At 30.2% G+C, this 14184-nt stretch overlaps 1 protein-coding gene across 1 annotated transcript in view; it reads left to right on the top strand.

Annotated features, from left to right (window-relative positions):
- Positions 1 to 14184, top strand: part of LOC129225151 (semaphorin-1A-like) — a 694730-nt gene that overhangs the window by 589333 nt on the left and 91213 nt on the right. The window contains exons 6-7 of the mRNA XM_054859712.1: positions 7031 to 7138; positions 8305 to 8392. Of these exons, the coding sequence (XP_054715687.1) occupies positions 7031 to 7138; positions 8305 to 8392 (196 nt within the window). The remainder of the gene's footprint in view (positions 1 to 7030; positions 7139 to 8304; positions 8393 to 14184) is intronic.

Below are 14184 nucleotides of genomic sequence, written 5' to 3'. Positions count from 1 at the left end.
ACGAACTTCAACAGACCGCAAATTTTGTTCGCTGTAACGGGAATTTTGTTGTACTAAGATTCAAACACTGTAATGGTAATTAAATTTTGACTAAAGGTTTATTTCGTTGAAACAGATATTTTGTTGCATTGGTATTCGTTGTAACAGGATTTCACTGTACTTTTTCACTCCTTTTACAGAAGGCTTTTTGTTATTAAATGTAATGTTTGTGTGAGTGTTACTTCCTTTTTTTCAGTTAAATATATATTTAAATGTTTTCCCATTAAATAAAGCAAGAAAAATGTTCTAATTTTTCTACACATGATTTTGTATTTAAAAATATATTAATCATCCTTAATGTTTTTTTTTTTTTTTTTTTTTTTTTTTTTTTTTTTTTTTGCATCATAACTCAAACAATGTCTTATGATTCTTTTCATATATTTAGTATTTTTAATTATAGAAAAGTTTTGCTAAAGAAACTATTTCAAATGTAGGGTGTTGTGGGGCAAAGTAAAATAGTTGAAAAAAAATGAGCTTTTTCAAAATGAACAATGTAGAAATTTGTTTTGAAAATTACAGTACACAAATTAAGAACATTGTATATCATAATAAAGCTTGCTTTGAAGCTGTTTCTTTTCATTTTTGGCCATTATAGTTTTCGCTTAAAAAACAAGTGCAAAATGTTCACTTCTTTTTTCATGGGGCAATGTGGAAAAAAAATATTTTTCTCTTGAAGTATTTTTCATTTATTCTTAAACAGTAGTTCTAATCGAATGAATCAGTAAATAAAAGGTTTAATGAATAAATGAAAAGATGATGAAGCAATAAACGAAAATCTAAATTGATTAATGTATGAAAACTAATTGTACAAAATATTTAAAATACAAAAGAGCTTAAAATTAAATAAATAAATATTTAACCGAATATTTAAAGGTCTCAGTTAATATTTAAAATGTTAATAACAAGAAGTCTTTCATTTTATAATAAGAAAAATAGGTTTTGGCTCATAACAAAACATTAGAATATGAGTAATAATTTTTGAAAATTGCCTGTATCATCATGTACTTCAATATTCGGTGATATTTTTTTCCTGACTGGAATTAACTACACGTGTTACTATGTAGTTAAAATATAACCAGATAGGTGGCGTTAAAAACAGAGTAAATGTTTCACCATTTCTTTGTTCCCCGCTATTTCACTTTGCCCCACATTCCCCTACATGAAAAAACCATGTACAACGCTCGTTCCTCTATAGTTATGTAAAAAATTAAAGTCGAAAGAAAAACTTTATGTTCTTAATGAAAAGCAAGTACCTGTTTTATTTTTTATTGTCGTGTCATTAAACATGACTGTAGTCTTAAATGTAATTGGTTTGTAATAAACTATATTGCACTTAATAGTTTATCAGATTATTCTACGTAGAGAAAAATTAAATCATTTCAGTTAATTTAAGTTAAAAAAATATAATAATGTAATCAATAACCCATAACATTCTCGCATTGCGTACAACATTAGTGTGTACTAATATTTAAAGAGTCTGCTCAAAACAATACCTTTTCACAGAAGTAAATTAAGAGCTCATTCTTTGTGACTAATGTTTTATGATGATGATGATGAGGCTAACGACAAAAACGGCCACCATTTTTGTGATGGAAAATCCGATTAATGTTCCATTTTCGGCAATAATGCCGCTGAATTATCAACGTATGGTCCCGTTCTGGACTTAAGGACTTCCATTAAAAATGAATATCATTAAATGTGTAGCGGTAAACATGTCCTAATTAAAGACAGCAATCTGGTACAAAAATGCATTATCAATTTCTCTGGCATTACCGCGTCAAGTTTTTTTTTCCCTCGCACAAAATATAATTGAAACCTCAAGGCTTATATCCACATTTTAGGAAACAATTATTCTTCCCTAAATGGCAGCGTTTAATTTTATTTGAAATGTTTTGTGCAGTGGCAACGGTATGACGCTGAGCAGAGCTTTTGATTTCGTTTAGGTTAAACTGCGATAAAGCTAACGATGCGTTTTGTAACGCTCACTGTAATTACGCCGGACGATGGCGGCAGGGAAACAACTCATCTTATCTCTTTTTTTTTTTGCACCCCTCTGCGTCTCGCACTATTTATTTTATTTGAGTTTCGGGCAAATAGCGCGGGGGTTTTCAGCAAATAGCCTTGGCCTGTGTTCGTAATTAACAAAAGTGCAGATGGGTTTTAATTACTGGACCGAAAATTTGGGGGGTTGGCGTGTCGGGGGGAAAGAGGGGGGGGGGAGTGAATGCCTAATTACGACATTTTTCTTCGCACCAGAACAAGAAACAGGAAAAGCTTTCGGCTTTTAATGAGTATTTGAAAAAATACGATGCTGCTTGTGATACCGTTAATGCTCGCGAATGGAAGGGCAAATGTTACTTCAAGCTGAAGAAAGGAAGCAAAGTGTTTTTGTTGGTAGCTGGGGAAAAAATAATTGCTTCAAAAATTTTAAAAAATACTCTAACATGATTATTATAGAGACTTTTCTCTCCTTTTATTTGGAAAATGAGAAATAAATTGAAATTCATCTACTTACGCTTCAGTATCTTTCAAAATCTTATTTTAACAGGCTGATTTTTTTTTCGCCGTATAATGAGGATGAGTCCATACGCATTATTTTATTAAACGTAAAATGATCCATCACCATTTTATTAAATACCTTGCAATCGGTACAATTTTTTCTTAGCAGATTGACTGATCTAAAACCATTTTATCAAATATCTTACAGTTCGGACATTAAATTTTAACTGTTGAATCATAGAAATGCCTTACTGTTTTTTTGAACGTTGGATTGAACAACACTATTTCATCAAAGCTCTTGATATCTGTCCAATATTTTTTAACGGTTAATTGAATGGCGGTTAATTGACGATCAAATATTTTACAGTTTGTACATTATTTTTGTTCAATGTTATTCATCAAAATTTCTTATTGTTCCTACATTATTTCCTTAAACGTTTTTGATTGATCTAACACCATTTTATCGAGTGACTAATATTTTGCACATTATTTTCTTATAAAACTAACTTATCTAACACCATTTTTTTAAAGTGTTTTTTTTTTTTTTTTTTTTTATAAATTATTTTCCTGGATGATTGATTAATCGTAGACCATTTTATTCAATGTCTTATAGTTTGCAGTAAAAATATAAGGTTTTTGGCATTTGATAATTAAACTTTGACCTTTATGCTATCATGAATAAGCTCAACTATGATTAATGCTTTTTAAGCGTTATATGTAATTGTTTTTTCGAATAGATTTATGATGCAATAACAACGAGTAAAATGTATAATAACCACCTGGAAGTAAAACTAACTATAGAAATCATAGACTGGATTGTGTATAACAATAATTTTAAATGCAAATTGTTTATAAATGATTTCAACTGTGATAAAGCACAAAATTTTCAGAAAATTGCAATTATTTTCATATTTGATTTTTTTTTCAAAGTTTTAAAAATAACTGCATTCTCAGCAAAAAAAGCATTCTTCTATAATTTACTAAATAATTTATTAGTTTGTGAGCATTGTAGGAAAATGTATTACCATTTATGTGCTTTTGGTACAACTGGAAAAAACCTTGTAGGTAATGTTGTTTGTTTCAGCATTAAGTTGTACAAATATACGGTGTTTCGTAGTATGTTCTGGGTAGACATATTTGAGATGAAAAAAAAAAAAACTCAGAGAAAGAAGTCTTTTGAAATTAGGTGAACCATTATTGCAAATCGAATGCAACTTTGATTAGCAATAGAGTATACCTTCGATTTAACGATTTCTTTAATTTAATGATACATTTCACTAGTCTGGATTTTACTGCATTGAATGTTCCTCGATTTAACGATATGCTTGATTTAACGATAACTTTTTTCAGTCCCTCAAAAATCGTTAAATCAAAGTTAAACTGTACTTAGAGTTCAGCTAAGAAATATTTGTAATTAGTTGTTTCGCTAGAATTATAATCAGCAAGAAAAATCTATCGCATTGCGACAACAAAAGTGACACAAGTAAAAAAAAAATGCATTAGAGAAAAGAAAGATTTTACGTAACACAAGTTTAAAAAAAAAATAAATAAATAAATAAAAAATTAGTATAATAAAGCGCGCGAAGTAATTATGATCTTTTGTTTACTAGTTAGTTTAAATACTAGTCTAAATCAGTAATGTATGTAACTTTCAAAATATTTCTTATAAATTACGATACTTTAGTGCGTCAAAATTATATATTGGATGCACCACCAAATACCAGCTATGCCAACTAACTTTGTGCGATTTTTGAAGCTGAAAACTAGCATTAAATTTAGATTTTTAATCAAATACTAGTACGTTTTTCATCTTTTATATTCGTCACATTTTTGCTGAGGTGCGAAATTTTAAATGTACGTTGCACTTACATTCAATTTCATAACTTTTAGTCAAATTTATACAGAATATATATTTATGGAATTTCTTCTAACACACATGCCTAAATTTGGTTTAGCCTATAAATTCGCTCAAGATATCGTCACCTCATAGCAACAGTAAGATATCTAATTCCAGAAATAACACTAATATATCTTCCTGCTGCTTTGAGGCGACGATATGTTTGACTGTGTAGTCTAGTATTTAGAATTTAGGGCAAAGTCCCACAACTTCAATTGTTTCACTGCAACGTTGCTTCAATGAAATAAACAGAACGAGCAAAACTCAACTTAAAACCTTAAAACGGTTAAAGTAATTGATGCTGGAAGAAGGGAGATCTTTTTTAATTAATAACGTTACTAATGATGCCTAAAATGACTGTGCTAATTAAAGGTCATTAGAAGATCTCTAATTAATCTCTCTAGGTTTTTGAAACTCATCTGGAATGCATAGAATTTTGAAAATCATCTTTTTCGAAGTCATTACGTTGGAATTCGTAGCTCTGAATGCAAATTTATTTCAAAGCTTGGAGATTTTTTTAGCCGCTAATGTCATTCATTCTTGAGGGAGCAAGTAAAGCAGAACTGAAAAGTTAATTCATAAAGTTCGTATGAAATCAATGTCTTGTTACATAAAATTAAATAAACTTTTCTTATCTTAGATTTAAGTAAAGTTTTGAAGCTGAATAAAAGCGGATGGTTGAGAAATAATAGTTGATGGGAAAAATAGTTACATTTAGTTTTAATTAGTCGTCATATTTTTCCGGGGACCTTTTCATAAATCACTTTCCAAAATGAGAGGTGGGTACAGTTGCAAATACGAGGGACCTCTACAACATAGTGGCTCAAAAGGGAACCCGAAAATAATCATGAAAAATATTTTTCATAATTCTACTCATTTCACCGGAAAATGCTTTAAGATAGGCCCCTAAACCAGTAAAAAGGAAACTGCCCAAAAATAATAATATATTTATTTCTTTCTGAATGAAATAATGTTTGATTTGAAGTTCTAAAGCTTACATACGCCACCAGTACGGTGATTTAGGGAAATAGTAAAAGTGGCAATACATTCTAATTTTGCACGGACAACGCAGATGCCTTATTGGTCAAGCCATTATCTACTTTAGAGGATGGGTATTTGTTTTACCTGTTTTAGCAGCCATTGGCCTATTTAGCTGCAGCGGCACCTACAGTTCATTCTAATTGCGAATTAATACGTTGATTGCCACGGCATTTTTCCGCAATCTGGTTCAAAATCACAATTTGATTTAATCACATTATATTGTTAAAAATTCTAATTCTAGTACATAGTTTTTATCCAAAAGCATAAAAAATGAAACCATCTGCCGAAAAAAAAACAGCGTCCTACAAAGCTATGTCGTATATGTACCCAAGCAAGGAAACGGTGAGAAACGAGTTATTTCTGTACATCCTGTAATAAAAAGAAGACAGCCTTTTATGTGGAAGATTGTTTTAAGAAGATCCGCAAACAATAAAATATCATTTTATTTCTTAAATTTGAATTAATTTTAATAATTATATATATATATATATATATATATATATATATATATATATATATATATATATATATATATATATATATATATATATATATATATATATATATTCGTTTTTTAATAAACTTTCTGTTCGTGCAAGTCAGAATTTATTTTTTTGTTACTGTCCCAAGAGCCATCTATTGATATCAGCACTGATATATTCCGAGTTTAATTGTATCTCCACAAAAAATGGCAAGTAACCAACTACGTGACAACTCGTAGTTGACATCCTAGAAAAGAACGCAATCTACGAGTTATCTCGTAGTTGGCAGTCAACGTGTTAATATATGAAGGGTTTTATTAGAAAAATCTGTGCTGCTGAGTAAAATATTTTGAAAAATCTTTCAAATTTATGATTCGAATCGAGAAAATACTCAAAGACTTGGCATATTTTAATTATTTTCGGTGTGTCTCGGGGTTTTGCCACGGCAGCTGATAATAGAACTCCAAGAATTGACGCAAGAAAAGTTTAGATAGTTTTGAAACTCAACTGCTTGAAGTTAGTGGTCATAGATGATCTTTTCAAAAGTATAACATGCATCATAAAATGTTATTAAATTTATTTTTATTCAATGGCAATTTTCGTTAAAATAGCGGATTCCATGAATTCAATTCCTTCACCCTCTTGCTTATTTATTTCAATAAAGATTTAATTATTAATATTTTTACATCACCTTAAATACCTCTGTATGATTTGTTTAAAATGTTGTGAGTAGTTATTTATCAGCTGGCACGCATCCGATAAAATAATTGCAGAAAAAAAATTATCAAGAGCAGTTGCGAAACTCAACTTTTTGGAATTTCTGTTGAAAATATTTTGATATTGTGGTATGTATCCTAAAATATTTTTCAATTAACTTTCTTTCCTAGAACTTTTCGTTCAAAATGAAGTCTACCCTTCCCTTATCCTATTCCTTATTTATTTTCCTTATCCTTATTTATTTGCATACAAAACGTAATAATTATATTTGTAAAATGCTAAATAACTGATCTGATTTAAATGTTCTGCTTCTCAGTAAACCGTATCCTTTTTAAAAATTATCTTTGCTTCTTAGGAGGAGTGCCAAAACTATATAAGAGTGCTAGCAAGGAAGTCCGAAGACACAATTCTTGTGTGTGGAACGAATGCCTTCAAGCCCATGTGCCGACACTATAAACAAACAGTAAGTATTCATTCCTTTGAAGACTTATATCGTGTGGCTCTGATAAATTGATAAAGATCTTGCACAAGTTCATTTGTGAGATAAACAAATACCTTTGTGCTGAAAAGTAAAGTAAGAAATAACAACGTCAAAAAGCACAAATTGCAGATTACTGCATTTGCAGTAATCTGCACTTTGCGTTTTTTGACGTTGTTATTTCTTACTTAGCAAGTACCTTTGTCTTTACATAAAAAGAGAAAAATTCTCAAACTGGCACAGCGTCAATAATCGTTATCGCAACGGTAACTAACTAGCTTTCGCATTAACTAGCTTTCTTCATCCCAATTTACAAAAAAAAAAAAAAAAAAAAACTAGTTCTAAAGCATCATCAGATCAGACAACTTATCAAAGGCAGATTATCTTGCTTTCAAATCAACTACAGTATTTTTACTACTAAAGTGGGAAGCAATAACAAGTTACTTTATTATATTGATATATTTCATTAACTTCGTTCATTTAAGTGCAACCTTAAGTTGTTGAGAAAAATCTTGGGATGTATGTAAATATATTAAAGCACTCCTTATGTAAATTTAATGTACCCCGCCCCAAAAAGATGTTGATAAAATAGTTCAAACATATTTACATATTTAGATAAATCAAATAAGTTTTAAAACACGAATATCGATTGGTACAACTATCATGGCATTGTTTCCAATGATTTCGTTGATATGACTTTAAATATAAACTAAAGTAGTTTAAAAGAATGTTATGTTTTTCTAACGTATTCATGCTTTACTTATGGACGTTAATGTGGTTTACAAAAATAAATAAATAAATAAAAGGAAGTAATATTTAATACATGTTTGTGTACACCATATGTGTCCCAAAGTTGTTTTTTTTTATTTTTTAAACACCAAAATAAGAAAATTAATCTCAACACATATTAATAATTATATTTTTAAATAATAGGAATATTATTTCACAAACTATATTATCAACTCATTGCCCAAATTTGTATTTTTGTATCTTTCATAACATTAATAATGGTTTTAACTAACATGAAATTCACTTCAGAAACATATATTATTGAATTATTGTTCGAAACTCGATTTTAGTATCATTATCAAACTGATTGTGTCTTCTTTTTTAAAAAGATTATTCAATTCGTTACTTTTATACTTTTTTAGCCATCAGATTATGAAGTAACAAAAGAGACGTCAGGAGAAGGTCTATGTCCGTATGACCCCAACCACAACAGCACAGCAATTTACGCAGGTAATGCCAAAATTTCACTTTATTTATACGTTCTTAAATGCTGAAAGGACACGTAACTATTTATAATATATGTTCTTGATTATTAATATTTGTTATTATTTTTTGCTATTATATTGTTATTGAATTTTTTCAGTAAGAAAATAAAATTCAATTTTGAGAAAATTAATTATAGCTTATAAACGTATATCGAGGCGTACCTAGCATGGATGAGACCCGGGCGGTAATTTGTGGTGTCACCCCCCCCCCCCCCCCCCCGCTCCCTCCTACAAACGAAAAAAAAATGAAAACATGAAATTCATGCAATTTTCAGAAACAAAACTACATTTTTGTTATAACGAAATCTTAAGTGGGTTAATGTTCAAAAAACAAATTAAAGTGGGGAACCGGTAATTTACCCCCCGAATTTTTTTGAAATTATAGTCTTAAAAATTCATTTCAGCTTCATATTTTTCGAAAACTTGCAATTCCACTTTGGGTGTCATGCCCCTGACTGGCGGACCACCCTGCCCCCCGTAGTGACGCCACTGGTATATCATACATTTTACTAATGATTTTTTAATAGTAGATGTCTTGAGGCATGAAAAATAGGTGTTATCAGTTTAAACACAATACTACGATTTAAGTTCATGATGTTTCCAAAAAATATAAATTTCGGGGATTTAGACATTATTTCTTCTTTATCTTTTATTAGACAGTTTCTTTTCTTCTAGTAAATCTGTGTATGATCTCTGAAAATTGTTCTTAATTTTGTAGAGACATATGAATTTTGTAATGAGGAACCAATAACTTAAGCAATAAGAATAAGAAAAAACCTGCTTAAAAATATTATAGACTTTAGAGTATTCGTATTTTGTTTTTTGTAAGCGTTTGAATCTAAAATGCTGGTTTGATTTTTGAATTTATAGGCTTGATCCTATATTTCTTTTTTACTCATTAAATATTAAGTATTGAAGGAAGCAAGTATATACTCATGTTTTGAAAAATTATAGTTATGTTTTTTTTTAATTTTTAAGCAGAATGTTTTATTTCACTAAAAGTTTTTAAATGCTTTAAAAACTAGAATTTTGCTTAGCGTTTGAACTTTCAATTTATATGTTTGTTCAGGAAAGAAATTCTGTCCATAATGCTTAAAAATTAATTGAAAATGGAAATCCAAATAAAATTGACAATGCTATTTGTAGCAATTCACAATTTATTTCTGATTTCTAATAAATTGTCAAAATATTAAGCTGGAAATTTTTAATTCACTTTTTTTTAAGTTAAAAAACTTAAACCTTTTCTTTCCTTCACAATTTTAATCTTAATTTATATGTTTGGCTCATAACGTAATTTTAACGTTAATGTACAAAAATCAATCGTGAAAATTTAAATCAAAATAATATTTTTGACGCAACTTGTAGCTCATTCACTATTTATTCCTGCATAAAAATCTGTATTGTTGGCTCCGAAAAACCATCGATGAAAGTTCTTTTTCCTCCATGTCCTGCTTGGAACATCAATTTTATGCACAGCTATTTTTTTCTGTCAAAATCTCGCTCTCCTGAGTTAAAGGTTTAGTTTGATGCACTCAAATTCAAAAATAAAAGTTAAAAAGAAAAAACTTTGATCCTTCAAGCACTGAAAGAACGTTAAACGAAGTTTTCCCTTTTTTTTTTAATGGTAAGGATTTATAGCTGGTGAGCTCTCTCCTCCTCTTAACGGGAAAATGATGTTTTTTTCCCTACGTACCCTTTCCCACCCCACGATAGCACTTTAGAGGGAAAATAGGGCATTTGCGTAAGCCCTTTTACTCTGGTGTAAAGCTTTCAAACGAAAGGAGCGCTGCAGTTATATCGATTTCAATTCTTCTTTATCATTGAAATAATCGATGCTGATGCTTTGCTGAAATCGTTCTAGGCCTTATAAGTAAAATTCACTTTGATATTTTCGGAATGATAATAGTTCTTTGATAATATTGTGGGGATAAATAAATGTGGTTGATGTGCGAATTTCCGTGTTTCAGTCAGCAACTTCATTACCATTTATTTTCTGTCATAAAAATAAGCTCTAGATATGCAAAAAAATTGAATTTATTGTTTCTTGGAAAAGTTATTCATAAATCTTATTCTGGAGAATTTTTCGTTCCTTCACAAAACCATGAAATGAGATTATTGGAAAAAAAAACCCTATTTTTTTTCATTCAACTAAACATACACACAAAACACACACACGGCTTCATTAAAAAAAATCTCATTACAAAAACACATCTTAATCAATTCTTTTCACACACAACAGTCAAACACAGTGCTTGACTTACACGTGCTTTTGTTAATCGGAAGTGTTGTTTCTAAACCCTAAACGATACCGTTCCATCATGTTTAAATTTCGTAGTTTGTCAGTTTGTAAGTGCTGAACATCAATCTAGCAACACGCACAATATATATATATATAATATATAATCGTATCGTAGCAGGTAAACGTATCTTAGTTTTCTAGTTTCGCGTAGCTGAAAATGTACGGATATATAAAAAAGTCAAATTTTAAAGATTTTTAACTAGAGTATTTCAAGAGGGACAAAATATTGAACACGACAAAGTTTGATCTGCTCTAATCACTACATTAAACTACACAATTTCTTTTCCGTTTCACTAATGATTAAAAAAAGAAAACATTATCTTAAGACTTTGATCCAGATAGGAATACGTGCTTTTCAATCTCTTTATGGGATATTACACGCTGTTAGTTCTAACATCATTAAAATATTTCACTATTTGAAGTAACTCTTAAATAAACCAAAAGTGCTTTCAATTGAGTAAACAATATTATCGACACGCTTTAATCAGCTTTAAATTGATCCTTTCTGCATGCAACATTGCAGAAAAATACGCCCAATACTACTACTTCTGAGTTCTAATTAACGTATAATCCATTGCAGAAGAAGACTTAAATCTTCTTTTAATTTTCTCCCAGACAAATAAAAACTGCTTCAGGTATTCCAAGAGCACTCGGGAGGAATGTAAACACTTTCCATGGAGCAGAAAAAAAATTCATAATTTATTTAAATCTCTTATCTATCGCGAAACACGCGCTAGTAAAAACACCAAACGTAGGGAAAAATTACAGGAAAGGGGAAATTGCTTTTCCCCAAATAAATAAGTCTTCTGCCATTAAATAAATTGATTGCAAACAAAGCTTCCAAAATTTGGCTCTTGGCAACAGTCAAGTTCCATTATGTTTTCGTATAACAGGAACCTATTCCCTATCAATGGATGAGAAAACTAGTTGCGGGATTTTTTTTTCTTTAATCAGGACTCTCTCCTCTTGAACTTGGAAAGCTTGTAATGTGTATGTAAACAACGAAAGGGTATTTTTCTGAATATTTAATTTTATTACGCCTCTGCCTCGGGGTTGAAGAGAAGGTTTTCGGCGGTGTGTTCTGCATACATTATCGGAATTCTAGCGCTAAACAACGGCTGTTGGAAAATTGCCCGATATTTGCATTTTTCTTCGGATAAGATTTCAGTTTTTTATTCCTGTATTATATGTAGTTTAAAGATGGGGCCAATCACTTTTCGGATGATGGTTTTGTGTTTAATAACGAGTTGCAAATTTCTTCTATTTCATTACCGTTTTTGTTCGATTTTTTTGGAGTTTGATGACCGCGGAGATTTTTAGAAGCGATCGGAGAAAGAAAAGCAATTATGGAGATTTTCCTAAATCAGAAACAATATTTTAAATTTATCAAATACTTGGATATATATTTCACTGCAATGGAATATCGTGCTCATGCGAGGTTTTCTGAAAAATAATTTCAAAGTCGGTTAGAAAAAGCGATTATTCGTTTTATCGCATGAATTTACATCTTATAATTTTTCAATAAAATTTGGACAATTATAGCTGTATTTAACTTAGCTTTAGTAAGGCAGTTTTGACAGTTCGTGACATATTACCACATATTCAGTAAGTTACCGCCCTATAGCCAGGGCTAAGGTAAAAATATATGTTTTTTGCCTTAGCACTGGCTATAGGGCGGTAACTTACTGAATATACTTGGCCTTTCCTTCAATATTCGGGTTGAACTGAACCATTGCTTCGGTCACTTGTCTGGTCAGTGCTAATTCCATATTAGCTACCAAATTGTTTGGCACTCTTGGCTTACTTTAGAGGTTTCCCACCTCCAGCTCATTCTACTTCCTATGCCGGGCTGATGAGTGCTAATAAGCACGAAACTGCAGTCCTCGGCTGGAATTGACTGAGCTGGCGGTGTATTTCATATTACCGCATTCTAAACACACCAAGAAAGAGTGTATTATGTTTAATGTCAGTCCAGTGTTCATTTACAAGTTATAAATAGCGTATTAAAGAAGTAATTCTCAAGTATGCTCGTTTATGTATAAAATATACAAACAAATTATTAAGTTTTAATAAAAATACTAGCACACAAGTTTTTTTGCAAAAAGCAATGTCACTTATTTAACTGTGAAGCTAATACGCATTGCATGCTCTCGGAAAAATCCTCCGATGACATGAAAAAAAAAAAAAAAAGAAACTTTGAAACATGCACATTTTTTCGTTTGAAGTTAATCATTATTTTTTAATTAATTTTGATAAATATGTAACAGTTTAGGATTTATTTCACAGTTTTGCGCTAATTGACACAATAAAATTATTTTAAAACAGGAGTGAGGTTGTTACAAAGAGAGTTCGTGAGTTGAACTTAACCCAGACTTAGTGTGCTTTCTGCTACACGTACTTAAGCGAAATAAGTTTAAAAATAATCTTAACCTTTAGCTAAAAATAATCTCAGTTTAAGAATTAAATGTTTCTTTAATTTCAATATATATTTTATATCCAAAGTGCTTATCATTGAATACATGACTCAATCTTAGGAAACTTTTAATAATTAATGTTTTTTTTTAAATTTTGGATTACTGTACAAAGGGTTGGTTATAAATTTTATACTATTTTATACAATAACACAATGATATATGAGAAGAGGAGAGAGAATTTATAAAAAAAAAGGGTGGGGCATAGAATAAACGGCTCATTCTCAAAAACATTTTTTTATATATAATTATTGTTTCTTAAATGTAGACAAACTGCCCGATATTTTAGGATTTTGTTTATCAGTTTTATACTATTTGATACTACAATGCAGTCAAAATATGAGAAGAGAAGTGAAATATTCAAAAAAAAAAAAGGCAGGGGGATCAAAAGGTCTTCCGAATGACTGTGCACACATATTTTCTTCTATCTAGACGAACTGAAGCAAAATAAGTTTAAAAATATACTTCAACTAAATATTCAATATTTCCTTTAGTCCAAAATGCATGCTATCTCTAAAAATTTCAGCATAGTATAAACGACTCCATCTCGAGAACATTTTTTTAAAATTATTCTGTCTTAAATTTGAACAACTATACAATACTTTAAGATTTTGTTTCTATCACTTTCATACTAGTTGATACAATAGTGCACATATAATATGAGAAGATAAATGAACATTTAAAAAAAAAAAATAAGAAGATTGGGGTGGATCAACGATTCTCCGAATGACTGTGTTTGCATACTTTCTTCCAATCTAGATGTACTAAAGCGAAATAAGTTTCAAAATATACCTCCACTAAAAAATTCAACATTTCCCTTCCTTTAGGATACATGCTATCTCTAAAGCGCTCAACATAGAATAAACGACCCAATCTCGAGTACATTTTTTTTGCATACTTCAAGTAACTACATTCCCACATTCAAACATTTCAAATACTAGCAGAAACAGAATTTTTTTTGGAAGAAATACGCCTCCCCCACCCCCT

Source organism: Uloborus diversus, chromosome 6 (genome assembly GCF_026930045.1).
Source record: "Uloborus diversus isolate 005 chromosome 6, Udiv.v.3.1, whole genome shotgun sequence".
Classification (NCBI taxonomy): Eukaryota; Metazoa; Arthropoda; class Arachnida; order Araneae; family Uloboridae; genus Uloborus; species Uloborus diversus.
Note: the sequence above shows the minus strand (reverse complement) of the source record. Positions and strands in the feature narration are given on the sequence as shown.